The following is a 16,759-nucleotide window of genomic DNA, read 5'->3' on the forward strand; positions in this document are numbered from 1 at the left end:
AATGGTATGGAGTTATTGAAACTTACTACGTGTAAAAAAGACCAGAAATTGAATGTTTATTTTTCATTGAATGTTTACATAAAGTTGCACTGGGTGCCTTTAAGAAATTGACCCCTGATCTCCTATCACACTAACTCTGAGCATACTATCTCCTAGTAGGAATGACATGTGCTTTGACTTTTCCCTTTGCTGTAGACTGTTATATGACGTATGTATACATGTTTTACGATTGCTAAACTAGAAAGATTAGTCCCAGCCGGGAATGAGCCCACCAAGAACGCCCTAATGGTGTGATCGAGATGCCTCGTACACCAGCCTTACGAGTTGCAAGTAGGGAAATCTCTCAGCTTTTTTGCGGCATTTCACGGAGGAATGCCCCCTTTTGGTGGGAATTCTGAGAGTATACCGAGTTTAGTGTAGCTGACCGTACGACTCAACAACAAAATTGTCTGTGCCCGTAAAGAGATTTTTTTCTTTGTATTTGTAGCACGTTGGTCATTTTAATGTTGTGCAATGTGGGGGTGTTTTTAACATATTACCTTAGTGCCATTTTGCCATATTGTAATTTAGATTTAGAAATTATTAGGATTTAGATATTATATATTTAGATTCATATTTAGTGATTGTTGATTATATTGATTAACTAATTGTTTTGCATAGTTTTGCATTTTAGTTTAATAACTGTTTAGTGTAGGTCCTACTTGTTTTCATTGCTTATAATTATTAGAGATGCATAGGACATTGGTTGCTATAGAGGGCGCTGTTAAGCCGTAGCATTGAGGGAGAGTAAAACTGTGTGTTTTGTATCATTTTGTGGCATTCAGTATAAGACGGAGCGAACGCACTGTTTTTCTACCGTCGTTTCAACAGTAAACACGCGTAGACCTCGTTCTTTCTGTCAAAGAGTGGTTAATCGACTGAATATGTTTAGAGCTATTCACGAATGCACAACAAGGGAGTTTTAGCCATTACCTTTTCTGGTAGTACCCCCAAATGAAATTGTTAACTGGTAAAAAGCATGACATGCTCTAACTCCGAGCAAATAACCCTCTTAACAGATATTATACAACCTGGGATCCAAACCCCGGGTCTGTGGAGCTGGCTGGGCTGAAATGCGAACTGAAAGAAATATTGATGTCTCTGCTTGGTTATCTTTAGGTGGATACAGGTCAGACATACTCGCTCTTCCGTTGTATTGAAAAATAGTAGGAGCATCCAATCACTTATATTCGTTTTAGTTTTTATAAACTTTTTACAACTGGAAGTTGTTTCACCAAACAAACCAACCTCCTCCTGTTCACAGGTTCCTGCCGTTGGTTATGTTTCCTGTTTTTTTTTACTAAAATACTTTTCAATGCATCTCCATGTAGGCCTACAGAGTCCATGAGCTGCCATGTGAATATACAGTAGTTGTGATTATATTTGCATGCCCGTTTAACTTGGTTTTTCATTCCTTTGAGTTCCCTCTCCCTCTGTGTGTCTGTATAAAATGGCACATTGTGATGGATGCCGATTATGTCCTTTTATGAATTTTCCAGATGGAAATTCTTGAGCCAGAGATTGCATACAAATAGCCTATTACAACTAAAAGTTAAATAAGTAAACTAATTTACTGATGACTTATGAAGTAATATTAGCACTGATATTCAAAAAAGGTTTTAAATAGTCGCACATGATATTGAAAAGTAATATTGTTGAAAAGGTATAGATATATGGTATGATGGGGATGATATTGAGATTTTTTAATGTCCACTGTTTCAGCTGTCCCTCCAGCAGAAGGGGGAGGTGTTATATAGTTGGATGGCCACTTAAAGAAGGCTGTGTATACCTGTGAGTCCATGGCCTAACTGCAACCAAACTAAAAGGTCATTAAGATTAACCATAAATAATGTAGGTCATCAAATATATTAAAATAATGAATAATTTAAAGGGTGTACGTTTTCCTCCCAGAATGCAACGGGCGCTGCACATGCGCATGTGTGTACTTGGTAAAGGCGGAAGATTGAAACGCCGCCTTACATCCATGTTTACATCTCATGGGACAGCAATGACTTCTCATCTGGGGGTTTAAGATCCTATTTGACAAAAGGGGTGGTCGAAATGAGTGAGTTTTCATTCCTTCATTCATTCACAATTTCATTCATTTTCGTTCGCTCTTTGACATGGTGTTTGTTTTGAAGTGAACCATTAGCCACACACGAAGCTAACGTGAGCTTGCTAATGTATATTAATGTGAACCATTAGTGGTCCATTGCATGACATCTATTGTTAGGCTACATCAGGGCAAGGTACACATTGTCGACATAAAAAGTGAAGGTTTTGCGATTGAATGTCTTCATCAGTATCTTCCAAACATTGCTATTTGTATATCTATATCTATATATTTATTTTTTTAGTTTTGCTTTTATACCTGTGAAGTACTGGTACTGGGCCACTTTATAATTTATAATTAATATCATTTATATTGTTTATACCGTTTGTTTTGTTTACCCTGTCTATTTTTGTCTTCATTAGTACTTAGTATTTTTATTGTATTGTATTTTATCCTGTGTTTTCAACTGCTGCTGGGATGTTGTCAAAAATGAATTTCGATATCTATCAGATTGTAATACGGTTAGATAATCAGGCTTTGCATTCATCCCTGATCATTTTATTTTTCCATTCCTTGCCTGCCTATGTCAGATCATAATGAAAGTGCAGAAGAAGATGAGGCAAATGAAAGTTTCTGGTCACCAGAGGTGAGTTCATCTGGCATGGACCGCAACCCATCACCTCCACCCGCAGATGGAGAGAAGACTGAGGAAGCGGGAGATGCCATAGGAGAAACCGTCTACAGCAAGCACTGGCTCTTTAGTACTCTAACCCGACTAGTCCAGGTAAGATCCAAGAATGTTTTTAGTACTCTAACCCGACTGGTCGAGGTAAGATCCAAGGATGTTTTTAGTACTCTAACCCCACTGGTCCAGGTAAGATCCAAGGATGTTTTTAGTACTCTAACCCCACTGGTCCAGGTAAGATCCAAGGATGTTTTTAGTACTCTAACCCCACTGGTCCAGGTAAGCCAAAGATGTTTTTAGTACTCTAATGCCGCTTTTCCACCGCACATGTAGCTCGACTCGACATGACACGACTCGACACGACTCGACACGGTAGCAGCACGGGTGCTTTTCCACCGCAAATAGTACCTCCTGGACGTGGGCGGGGTCGGCTGCGCGAAAGGGCCGTGACGTATTTTTGTACGCGACGCAAACAAGACCTACGCAACCCACACATGGACAGAACCCACATAACAACAATGGAGGACATCGATAACATTACTATTATTAGCTGGCATGTTGAAGAAGTTGAAGAAGTGGAATATATGTTGGCTGCGGCGCTGCTATGGCTGTTACCAGCATGGTTGCCATGTCGCTCTCGTGACTTCGTCACACTCTCTGGCCAATCAGTGGCCGGCCGTCTGCCGACGTCACCTTTTAGCATCGGCTCAGCTCGCTTGGAACCTAGAGCGAGGCGGTACTAGAAAAAGCAGCCACTTCAGGTACCAGGTACCATGTTTTCGCGGTGGAAACGCAAAAAATGCGAGCTGAGTCGAGTCGTGTCGTGCTGGTACCATGCAGTGGAAAAGCGGCATAACACGACTGATCCAGGTAAAATGCAGCAATATTTTTAGTACTCTAATCCGACTGGTCCAGGTAAGATTAAAATATGTTTTTAGTACTCTAACCCGATTCGTCCAGGTAAGATGCAACAATGTTTTTCGGCCTCGACTTTTCCTTTTTTTTTTTGTATTTACCTGCATTGATGTAACAAGTAGAAACATTTTATTAAAATAGGCCATTATCCGAGACATAAACTTTTGAGTATACCTTGCACATTATCCACTTTTGACGGGAGGAATAAACTAGTATTGAATTTTTAATGTTAAAATATTATGGACCACTATGATAAACTGTGACTTGAATATAAATATTATAAGGGTATTAGAGCATTAGGAATGTGGTCCTTTAATTTATCATAATCACACCTTTGGTCAACCGGACCAAGCTTAGACCATTTTGGGCTTTGCTTGACCCTGTGGTAATGTGTCTCTATATGCTAACTTATTCCTAGGCCCTTCTGTTGCAACCTAAAGGTGATATACTGTTCTCTTATAGATGGTGACAAAACATGAATCTGAAGAATCTGACACTCCAATGCAACTTGCTGATGATGAAGAGGAAGATCTGTGTAGAGTCTGGGATATGGCCATGGACAAGGTGTGTTTTTCAGCTTAAAACATTAAATTCTTTAATTAAATTCAAAAGGTTGTGTGTGTGTGTGCGCGTGCGTGCATGCTTGCGTGTGTCTGTCTGTAAACGTCTTGAAGCATAGCTTATTGGCACTAAAATTAAAACTGTTGGGCTGGTGAGATTTCGATCATTTGATAATTGTGTGGAAGTGTATATAATGTGGATTAATAAATATCCGGATTATTGTCTATAATAGTGTGTTGTGATCACCTTGCTGCCCAGCCCTATTGAAGTAGTTTTCATCTCATTCTCAGGTGACTAATGTGTATCTGTATGTTTATAGGATGTAGCTGGTTTCCTGCAGGAGTTCAAAGCCGCTGATATCCTTCTTGGGGTGATTGCCAAATCCCAATGTCCTCGCCTAACAGTGAGTGGTCTGTTTAGATACAAGCGTTTAAAAATAGGTAATAGTGCTCGACATAAGTCGACATGTGGTGATGAAGTAGACTACATTGACAGATATTCTTGCGTTTATTTTCCTGCAGGAGATTTGTGTAGGAATCCTTGGCAACATCGCATGTTTCCCTGATACATGTCTAGCCCTGAGCCAGAATGAAGACTTGGGGTAGGACAGAACTTTCACAACAGACTCCATACGAAATGCATTCTGGACTCTTTCCACTGTCAGTGTTGTGCATAAACGCCTTCATTGAACGATAGTTCATGATCTCGTTCATATTTTGGGCGAACGTGAACTGAACGTAGTGTAATACTGCCTGATGAACGTTACTGTGAACTCGTTCATTCTGGTGTCTGTGAACGGCACGCTCACTTGGTTTTACTTCGTTCAATATGGGGGTTATTTGTTTATCAACACGGCGGATCCGCGTGCAGAACGCCGTGTTGTTTGACCGGTTGCCATGGTTATCTCCGTGTGGTTAATTTGCAGTTGCGGTGATGTCCGCTTACTGTTACATTAAACTGTAATCAGAAAACCCGGTTATATGCTATAGACCCTATAGTATCTGTTGTATAAAGGCTGGGATGAATTTCAAATTATAAATATGTACACTTTATGTTGAAAGTATAGACCATCCCGATTCCCATTGAAACGAATGGCGCTGTGATTATTCTTCAAAACGAGAGCGGTTAAATTGTCAAAAAAGAATTAAACTGTAATCAGACAACGCTGTTATATGCTATAGACCCTAGAGTATCTGTGGTATAAAGGCTGAGACGAATTTCAAATTATAAATATGTACAATCCATAACGTTATTTCTCTGGCTCATAGCTCAGCGGACTAGAATACCTCCTAGAATCATTGCTTGTTGGCCGGACACGGAAAGGGGGGCTGTTTACGTTTGGTTGTAGTCTTTCCGCTCGGTTCTCCGTCCCAACAGTTGGGCTAGAACCGAGCGAAAAGACTACAACCAAACTTGAACACCCCCCCCTTTCCGTTTCCGGCCAACGAGCAATGAGTCTTCCAACAGAAATCGATAGAAACTATAGAAACGGTTTTTCGCTACGATACTTGATTCAACCACTCTATATCATCCTAGACAAACCACAAAGGGGGCTCAATGTTCAATATACCGGAAAAAAATAATAGCTCACAGCAACATATTGAAAAAAAGAACTATGAACTGTGAACTTAGTTCAATTTTTTTAATTACGAACGTTTAACTGAACTATTTCATTTTTAATTTGTGTACTGAACTAGTTCACGTAGAAAGTGAACTTTCCCAACACTGTCCACTGTTGTCCACAGGATAGTGCTGTTGCTTCTGCTTGGAGACTCCGACCCTCCCACTCTGTTAGAGACCAGCAGGTAATGTCGTGTGTGAGAACGTTTGCTACTCAAAATGTGTCGGTAATATAAATCACCTGCTTCATCTTCTGCTCTGTTTTCCCAGAATGCTGCTGACATGTGTGTCCCAGAGAGATGCTTGTGGGCTGTGGATGGAGCGGATACGACAGCAGAGCGCTGTATGCACCAGCCTTTGTTTCATCATGTCCAGCTCGACCAACTGTAAGATCTGTGAAACACCATGCCTTATTTAGACACAGGCATTTATGTACACATTTTCTGAACATAGAACCCGTATATGTTCAAAGTCAACGCTTAACAGTTACATGACGATTATAATGATTCCATTTTCCCCTAATGACTAGCTCTACATCATTAACCCAATTATACATTAAAGTTCTTCAATGTGTTATTGTGTCGGTAAATGTTCTGTGTACAGTGGATCTGCTCGTGAAGGTGGGAGAGTTGGTTGACAAGCTATTTGACCTTGATGAGGAGCTGATGAAGAGCTGGATTATAACACAGTTGAGAGAGGCAGATGACAGTGAAAGCCATCTGGATGTGGCGGCATCTTTACTTGAGGCTGCAAAGCAGCTCAGGTAAGAGATTTAAGAGATATTCTGGGTTATAATCGTTTTACACAAAGACAATGGCAGTGCTTGAGTTCTGAAATGGTATTTTCCAAGGACACCCTTTGCCTATGTTTGAAAATTAAAATGCCTTGTGTATTTACAGGAGTGAAAGCCCGGGGGGATTAGAAGTGTACCTGCATGTGCTAGAACTCCTGACGACCACAGACGAAGGCATGCAGATGTTTGGTAAGGCCAGATTATAATTGTTTACCAAACCTTCTGGCTGCTTGTACAGTATAATTGAGCCTAATCTTGACCATACGTCTGTTTCTCCCAGCGGCTCGAGGCGGGCCAGGCAAGGCGGTGTGGGACTTTCTGTGTGTGTTGGTCTGTGAGGACCTCTGCCAGCCTGACGATCCACCGCTGGTGCTACAGGAGCAGAAGGTTCTTCTAGTCCAGGCGCTGGCAGTGCTGTCGGCCCTCTACAGGCTCCAGCCCCAGTGGAACAGCCCGGTGGGTTCATGTAAGTGGACCGGCCCCTTGGGCTAAATGCCAACGATCTGAAACATGCCACGCTAAGGGGACCATTTCTCCGGCTGTGCTGTGTGTAGTGCAGTGTAGGGCTGTGCACCAGGTGCACATCACCTGGTGCTGGTGTGCAGACAGGATGAATGTGGTGGTGACGGAGAGGTCTGCCTGCCAGTGGAAATTCCCTTCACAAGAATCCTTGTTGACACTTTGCGGTTGCTAATGTTGGATGAACAGGATGTGGAGTTTTTTGTTTGATTGTTTTGCCCGGCTTGTCAGTATAATTATAAGTACAGTATAATCAAACGAATTGATCCATCGGCTATAATATAAAACCAAATACAATAAGTATGTGTTGATTTGTATGACACAACGCCATACGCAGAGATGAGTTCCCCACTACTTGATTCATGATAATTCCTTATCAATATCGACTCAAGTGTCACAGTATATTTAACTGTTTGTCATGGCGTCTGACATGCATCTCCATATGAGCAGCGTTCACTCTCATCTGCTTCATTCTTCATTGTTCCTTCACATGAAACCTCAGGACAGCGTGTGGTACTCGGGAAAATATTTGTTAAACATTACCCTTTGTACCCAAGACTAATTAGAGATCATCATCTCAATGAGCTGTTGACAATAGGAAGCAGGAAAGGGGGATGATGGAACATCAAACTTAATTGAGCATCTGATAGTTTATAATGTGTTCTGTCCACATACATTGTACATTGTAAACCAAATATATAAAATGTCTCTTAAATGAATCAAAGAACTTTACGATAGACTATAATATCTAACTAAATACAATAAGAGCGTGTATGTTTGCATAGGCCCAGATTGGAGTTATGATTAATTTTTCTCATATGATTATACATTTAGTGTATAAGTTCTCCACAGCTAGATTCGTTCTAATTAATTTGTTAAAATGATTGAATATCATAATTAGAAAGGAGATAATAACAATAAAGGCAACCATTAACCTTACTTTTCGCCTACTGAACAACGTAGGCTTTCTTTGAGTAACCACTCAAACAAACACTTCAGCCGTTGTGTTTGAGGAATCATCTCTTCCTCTTGGTAGGCCTACAGGCCTCGTCACGTGAATGATGTGCTGATGTTCACTGATATGCCCATGTGACTTGATTTAATGCATCGATACATCTTCCAAATGCAAGATGCAGTGTGAGATTAAACAAATGTTCAAGTTCAAGTTCTTCATTAAGTCAATGCACAACCAACATGTCATAGAAGCCATTGCTTGCAATGACATTCGAGTGTTCCAAATGTCTGTCCATCTAACGTCTAAATAATCCATCTATTCTCAAGACGTATGCCTTTTTAATCTAAGAAATATTTCAGCATTCCACAGAATTTAGATAAAAATAATATGCCCATCACACGGTCCAATGCATGGTCCAATGCTGTAATAGGGGAGTACTACTGGGTAAGGGGTGTCCGCATGGGGGTGCTCCTCACACATGTAGCTTTAAGCCCTGGTAGTCACACTCTCTCAGGGTGGGTGCATGTCAGATATTTCCAGGTGATGCACTACGAGCTAGTTGAAATGTTACACATTGCGTCGTGACTCAAAACGCTGACACAAATCAGATCTTATGCCGCTTTTCCACTGCATGGTATCAGCTCGACACGACTCGACTCGACTCAGCTCGCATTTTTTGCGTTTCCACTGCGAAAACATGGTATCTGGTACCTGAAGTGGCTGCTTTTTTTAGTACCGCCTCGCTCTAGGTTCCAAGCGAGCTGAGCCGATGCTAAAAGGAGACGTCGGCAGACGGCCGGCCACTGATTGGCCAGGGAGTGTGACGAAGTCACGAGAGCGACATGGCAACCATGCTGGTAACAGCCATAGCAGCGCCGCAGCCAACATATTCCACTTCTTCAACTTCTTCAACATGCCAGCTAATAATAGTAATGTTATCGATGTCCTCCATTGTTGTTATGTGGGTTCTGTCCATGTGTGGGTTGCGTAGGTGTTGTTTGCGTCGCGTACAAAAATACGTCACTGCCCTTTCGCGCAGCCGACCCCGCCCACGTCCAGGAGGTACTATTTGCGGTGGAAAACGACCCGTGCTGCTACCGTGTCGAGTCGAGTCGAGCTACATGTGCGGTGGAAAAGCGGCATTAGTCTCTCAAGTAGGGATGCACCAATATGAAAATTTTGACCGATACCGATATCCGATATTAAAATTGCTGTTACAGCCGATAACCGATATTTACCGATATCGATATTGGTATAAAAACAAGTTTCTATGATGATTTTGTATGCTGAAGAACATGTAAACACTGTGAATATGAAAAAGTTATTTCTTTCTTTATTTACCAAAACTTCGAAATACATTGTTTCTTCAACAAGTTACAGGGCATCCATAACAAACACAAGTTAATAACAGTGTTAGTTTTAGGCTACTTTTACAACTTGCATCTATGAAAAAGTTTCGATCATAAATCACTAACGATCACAAATCAAAATATCTTGACAAGGTTTTATAACTTAAATCGAATTTGCCAATATTCATGGTAACCAGACATTTGTCTAAATTACAAAAAGTGTTTCAAGTTTAAGTCAATTTCAACTCAAATCTGTGAAAAAGGCTAAATCAAATATATCAAGGGAGGTTGGTTGTAGTGTTTTCACTCGGTTCTAGCCCTACTGTTGATCCGGATCGACCGATATATCGGTCGGCCGATATTATCGGCCGATATTCGCGGTTTTTACGTGTATCGTATCGGCCGATACGCGGCTGATTTTCGGCGATTCTTTATTTTTATTTTTTTTTTACTTGTTCTACCTCACCTGTTTTTAATATTTGTTAAATATTGTTCATCTACTTGTTCTACTTCACCTGTTTTTACTATTTGTTGAATATTGTTTTTTATATTGAAGTTCAATAAATGTTCCTTTAAAAAAAGAAAAAATCGGCTCAAGAAAATCGGTATCGGCGTATCGGCTAAGGCTGATGAAAAAATATCGGTATCGTATCGGCCCTAAAAAAATCGGTATCGGTCGATCCCTAGAAAAGACTACAACCAAATATAAACATATCCGGTTCCGGTTTCCGTTTCAATGGGATTACGGAACGCCAAATAAAAAACAGAAACTGTATTTCACTACAATAATGTATATAATGATTTGACACTGCATCCTCTGTGCATTACTTCGGCTTTGCAAGTACTGCATATTGCAATTCGAGTACCTTCATTTGAGACCGTAAAAAACATCCAAACCGCCGACATTGATTCTTTTCAGTTAAGGTGACAAACACTGCTGTACTGCCTCTCAGTGCGTCTCTGGCTGCGTCACTGACAATGGCACATGACCAAACAAGCTGCGCATGGGCAAAAAACACACACAACGGCAACTAGACGGAAATAAATATCGGCTGTTAATATCGGACCAGTTTTACTTATCGGGCCGATGCCGATATGTTAAAAAATGACTAACATCGGCCGATAACGATATCACTGCCGATATATCGTGCATCCCTACTCTCAAGTAAGAGGTCAAAATGCCAATGTAGCCACGGCACGTTGTAAGGCTAACTCCTCCCTGTACTCACTAAGTCACTACTATCCAACCATGCCAGCACTTCACAGCTGAATAAAGTGTGTGTGTATGTGTGTGTGTGTGTGTGTGTGTGTAGGCCTGCCTCTGGTTGGCAGTATTCTGCGGGTGCTGCTGTATCACAGTGAGATTGTGGAGAACGAGATACTACAAGAGATTCATACCCAGAGCAACGCGGCCAAAGACGTCAAACCAAAAGACGACCAAATCCAGGCCCTGCTGGAGACAACAGCAGAGTTTCTGGCTGAAATCCTCCACACTCTCCTCAAGGTAGCTAACCCACCAGGGATGTGTGTGTGAGAGACGAGATGACTTGATCAGCATTGCCTAATCAGGTAATCTCAACAAGTTCAGTGTCTGAACTTGTTCATTGAACGATAGTTCGGAAACTCGTTACTAATTTTTTGGACGAACGTGAACTGAACATACTGTATTACTGCCTGATGAACGTTACTGTGAATGTGTTCATTCTGGTGTCTGAACGGCACAGGGACCACCTTCCATTCCGACATACCCCCACTCCGACAATTTCTGTTTTCATTGTCGGAGTGGCGGTACTTTACTTTTTAATCATTAATATATATTGCATTTCTATTATCATTGTACTTTAATGAATTAATGTGATTAATTCTTAGTTTCATGCGCTTTAGTGTCCTACACTGACATTCGTCAATGGGGATAGTCGCCGACCCTCATTCGCTGTGGACCTTTTGCCCAAGACATAAGGCAATTCTCCAGTCTCTCCCAAAATCCCCACTGACCCCTACTATTACAAAAAAAACGACTGCACAAAAGATTTTACTTGCCGCACTCAAAAACAGGTTTGTGGGGATAACATTTGAACGGTATGACGTTATTACACAAGCTTGCCCAGGGTTTGACATGTCAGACTTGCGTGGTTTTTGAGGAAGCCGCTGTGCTTCATTCGTCCCGTGTTTCAATCAACCCGGGTTTTCCCCTACTGTAAAAGGAGCGTCGGAAATCCCGCCTGTCTTTGCGCACCGAGGCTATTAATTTAGGGAATGATGGAGAGTCGAGAAAAGAAGACTAAATATGCAAACATGTTATGTGCAAACTAACAATTGCATGCAGGCCTATCGCATGTAAAAATAAGACTGTTGTTGTTCTGTGGCTCAAACAATTTCACCTGACCGGCTGTTCTGATCATCTCCGAGGTCGAGGGATATTGTTTAACAGTCTAGGTTTAACGGATTTGCCTTCTATGGCCAAAAACGGTTGGTTTATTTGTATTGCTCCTTAGAGAATTTGTGTGGAAAGGGGTGGGTCTAGGCTGTATTCTCGCCTATCTCCTTTGTAAAACACATTGTAAGGATTCAAAAATCGGATATGAAGATGAAATCTGATGCCTAGTTTCAGTGTTAAAACTGATAAAATAATTGCTGTCTGTGGTTCTATATGGGCTGTGGCAATCATTTTTAATTATCAACTATGAACTGAAGTAGTAGTAAATTTGTGAACTGAACTTTGAACTAGGTCATGTAAAAAAAGAACATTCCCAACACTGGTGATTAGAATCAGGACAACAATGGAGGCTATGAGGTGTATTGTGTGTGCTACTACTGTGTGTAAAGTTCCTTATCTCCCAGGAGGACGTGGCTGAGCTGGTGCAGAGACAGTACCTGACACCGAAGATGATTCAGGCAGCAGTAAGCGGCCTGCTCCCTCAGTTCAAGCCGGCAGTAAGTATTCATCTCATTTAGGTCAGGAAACTACATTTCCGGGCTGGGCCATCAAACATTGCACTTGTCTTCCCTGGCTTTACATCAATTACATTACCACTTGTCAAAAGTTCAGCAGTTCGGCCGAAAGAGCATTTAGCGTGCTGGTCTCTACTAGGGGTGTAACGGTACACTGAAGTCACGGTTCGGTACGAGTTCGGTACAATGAAGGGAAAAGAAAAAACAAAAATGCAGAAGGCATTGGCAATTCGTTATTATTGTGCATGTCTCAGGTTGTACCACCTAGTGTCATACAGTCTCTCCCCTGAGATAGCTGCAACAGCCTGAACTGTGAAATCTAAGATTTTAACAGTAAACAATAAGTACCCCAGATCACAGCCCCCAGTATTGGGGGTTATCTCAGCCAAGGTTGAGAATGAATTGGGGGAAGGAACTTTGGCTTTGACTCCCTCAAGAACATGAACCACGACAAGGAGGAGAACGGGATCTTTGCCGGGCAGCGCTTATGCACCTCCGCCTCCGGCGGTGGTCCCTCAGCGGGGCTCAAGCGGGAGACATTCGCCGCCAACAATCCCTTTCTCCTCCATGTCGTGGTTCATGTTCTTGAGGGAGTCAAAGCCAAAGTTCCTTCCCCCCAATTCATTCTCAACCTTGGCTGAGATAACCCCCAATACGAGTCTCGTTGTAGAAATACCAGACGTGTTATGCGCCATCACACCAACAGCAGAACGGTTATCCAAATAACAAGGAAGTGTACAACACTTGCGTTACAGTCCTGGAGCTCTATATCTAAATAATATCATATAATACATAGATATCTATATCATATAACATATTGTGTGCGCCTCCAGACGATATTATGAATCACAAACGACTTTGTCGGGTTCTGCGACGTCTCTGGTTCTTCCACATCAACCTGAAGTCGACTGAACCGCGCGCTGCCTGCGGCCGGCTGCCCGCTGCCGGGCGATGGTGCCTCGCGGCAACCGGCGGCATGTCGCAGTTCATGTACTTCAGCGAGTCAAACCAAAGTTCCTTTCCCCCAATTCCTTCTCAACCATGGCTTAGATAACCCCCACGACAGTCTCGTTGTGGAAATACAAGACACGTCAAAGAACCGACAAGAAACACTTGCGTTAGTGTGTGTATTCACACACACATGTGGCGCTCGCACGGTCGAGTCTCATTGGCGGGCCAACGTCTCTGGGCGGGCCAGGCAGAGTAAGGGGAGGAGCTGAGATTCCTCATGACGTCATGAGCACAGATTTCCAAATCAGCGCGCTTGAGCCTCCGTTTTTTCAAAGGCGAGCAGAACAGCTAGTGCTCGTTTTACACCAAACGCAAGTTTTAGCCACTGGGGGACCATAGGCAGGCTAGGGGAACTCATATTTATGTTAGAAAACCTCATAAATTGAGATTTTCATGTCATGGGACCTTTAAACTACTCATTGATTCAGAAGATCTGCGATTTTATTGCCAGGCGGCCTCCCTGTTTTTATTAATGGTTACGGTGATCCATTTTTTATTTATTATATGCTTGTACTCCTCATAAACCTCCACAAGCAGCTTCTATTCGCCTCTGGAAAAGATCCCGCTCTGTCCTTTTCTGACATTTGATCCATGATTCGACATTCATGGTTCTGGGTTGGTTACATATCTCGTGAGAGCGCGTAATCCATGATAACGTAAGCCTGGCTTGACCTAGCCTGAGCAAAACGCGGCTGAACTGCATTCATGGAATGGCTTTAGCTTCAAGTGGAAGTTGGCGTTAATTCTAACCGGGCTTAATCAACTAAGCGCCGCTTTCGTTAGCGACTTTAATGGAATACCCCTCATGAAGGAGGTTCATAGGCTGACAGAGTGGTGCTCAGAGAACAACCTGAGCCTCAACATCAAAAAAACAAAAGAACTGATCATTGATTACAGGAAGAAGCAGGACACACATACACCACTACACATCAACGGGGAGACGGTGAAGAGGGTGTCCAGCTTCAAATTCTTGGGCATACACATCTCAGAGAACTTATCATGGGCAATAAACACAACAGCAATAGTTAAGAAAGCACAGCGGCGGCTATACTTTCTCCGCACACTCAGGAAAGTCAATCTCTCACAACAGCACCTAAGGCCCTTCTATCGCTGCTCCATCGAGAGTGTGCTCACCTACGGAATCCTGTCGTGGTACAGTAGCAGTTCTGCTGCAGACAGGAAGTCACTGCAGAGGATTATTAAAACCGCCCAAAACATCATCAACCAACAGCTACCTACCATGGACACCATCTTCAACTCCCGATGCTTGCAGAAGACACACAACATTATGAAAGACTCATACCACCCTGCCAACTATCTGTTTGAACTGCTGCCCTCAGGGAAACGTTACAGGTCCATCAGAACACGCACCACAAGATTCATAAACAGTTTCTATCCCAAAGCAGTCACCATACTTAACTCTGACCTGAAAATAAATCCACTAGTTCCGACAGTATTAATCTGTGACGTCCACATGTAATGCAATGCTCAGCACTTTACTTTTTTACTATTTTTTAGGCATACAATGGCACTAAGTTAACGGTATAGTGTATGACGACATGAATGTAGTGAATGTAGATGTTACCTTTTTAAATGAGACCAGTACGTGAGTGCACTGAATTTCGTTGTACTTCTGTCCAATGACAAATAAATATAGCCTATCCTATCCTATGAGGTCGCCGGTTCGAGTCTGACCTCAACCAACCTTTTTTAGGAAAGGTTATGAAATCCATGTTGCCACTGTCTTTGAGACATGGTTGATGTTGACTTTTGATAAGTTTTGATAAGTGGGGGAACCTGCTTTAATGGCATACCATTTCCCAATATTTACCAAGCACACCATTTCCTCAAAGTATGGACGACTCCTCCAAATATAGTCTGTGCTGCCCCTGCTGGCGGGTGCATGTGCCTCAGGGGCAGAGCAGGTGGCAGCAGTGCTAAGCATTGCTGTTCAGGAGGTTTACTGTTTGAGTCTAAGCCCCGCCATAAGCAGGAGCGATGATAGCGACAGTATCAGTAAAATGATATCCATTCCCATCCTTTGTCATCTCTCATCTAGCGGTCTACGTTCCTGTAAAAATGCTTTGTGTGTTTTCTCCATATTGGTCCAGTTGGAGCAGCTGGCTTCCTTGTTGACAGAAGCTTATCCCCAGCTGGCCGAGGTGACGAGGAAGCGATTGTGTGCCGGAGGCCCCGGGGAGCCAGAACACGCCCTTCAGGAGCTACAGGAGCCTGCTGAGAAACAGCCTTAGGTTGGAGCTCATGGTCACGGATCCAAGTGATATCACGTTCTGCTTTGGATTCATCATAGGAGATTTACCAGAAGGAACACTGAGATAGTGTCTGTGTCAGTGTGTATATTTGAGACTTGTTTTGTTCATTAAATGTACAATTTACAACAAGTTGAATGTTTTATTACCATTTTATTGTGTTATTGTATTGGAATATTTCCACTTAATATGGCTTTAAGATTCGGCAGTAGAATCCCTCCATAGGTGACGGATTGGATCATCTGGGAACTATTGACCGGAGCAAATATGCTTTAATGATCAAGTAATGCAAGATTAATACATGAGCCGCGGTGAATTAAACTTGCCCCTTTTTTAAATGGACCAGAGTAAAAATTATTTGTGTCTTATTTTACTTCGATATAAATAGAAGACTCCCATCAACAGTTCAGCCATTTATATCGAGGTTATCGTAAAATACCTTTTTAGTCATGTGGTCTTTCCCTCAGGCACTCTCACCAACTCAGGATTTACATTAGAAAGCTGTTCTCCATATCAATCCAACCTTTAATTAAAAAGCTGCTATATTCGCCCAGCTCTAGTGAACACTAGAAATCATGCGCAGGTCCTCTTGAGTGGGCGAAATTGTGCATTTGGAAACCAAATGAGTTCATTGTGTCCTGGCTCAGGCCTTTCATCTCCTGTCGCCCCCCCCCCCCCGCCCTGCAGTGACTGTCACCCCCTTGTAAACACTTAATGTTGTCGTCAGCGTGTCCCTTACTCATATGTTCGGAAAGGATGATGCAGACCACTACATGCAACTTTATGTCGAGCACCAACGTGCATGACGTGTTCTGGAAAATAAAATATAATGGAATAGCGCTGATCGTATTTTGCAGGTAAAGATATTGGTCCTCTTTAAATAAAATAAACGTCAACAAATAATTGTTCATTATAAGTGTGCAGTCATTTACGTCCTTATTTGGTTGCTCAGTGGTGTTCAGGATACAGACTCCGAAAACATGAGCGTGTAGGCCAACCCGGATGCGGTTGGTGAACTCAAATTTCATTTACGAAAA

At 42.3% G+C, this 16,759-nt stretch overlaps 1 protein-coding gene across 2 annotated transcripts; it reads left to right on the forward strand.

Annotated features, from left to right (window-relative positions):
• Positions 1-1,955: 1,955 nt before the first annotated feature.
• saal1 (serum amyloid A-like 1) lies at positions 1,956-15,852 on the forward strand. Of its 2 annotated transcripts, XM_060061274.1 has the most exons (13): positions 1,956-2,104; positions 2,683-2,876; positions 4,155-4,256; positions 4,573-4,656; positions 4,775-4,854; positions 5,999-6,058; positions 6,144-6,259; positions 6,477-6,636; positions 6,773-6,855; positions 6,947-7,132; positions 10,803-10,993; positions 12,331-12,423; positions 15,564-15,852. In XM_060061274.1, the coding sequence occupies exons 1-13, from the start codon at positions 2,101-2,103 to the stop codon at positions 15,702-15,704; spliced, it is 1,494 nt and encodes a 497-aa protein (XP_059917257.1). In that variant the 5' UTR covers positions 1,956-2,100; the 3' UTR covers positions 15,705-15,852. The 2 variants fall into 2 exon arrangements, with proteins under 2 accessions (XP_059917257.1, XP_059917258.1); XM_060061275.1 differs by lacking the exon at positions 5,999-6,058.
• The last annotated feature ends 907 nt before the right edge of the window (positions 15,853-16,759 follow it).

The sequence above is a fragment of the Gadus macrocephalus genome, chromosome 9 (assembly GCF_031168955.1).
Source record: "Gadus macrocephalus chromosome 9, ASM3116895v1".
In the NCBI taxonomy this organism is placed as follows: Eukaryota; Metazoa; Chordata; class Actinopteri; order Gadiformes; family Gadidae; genus Gadus; species Gadus macrocephalus.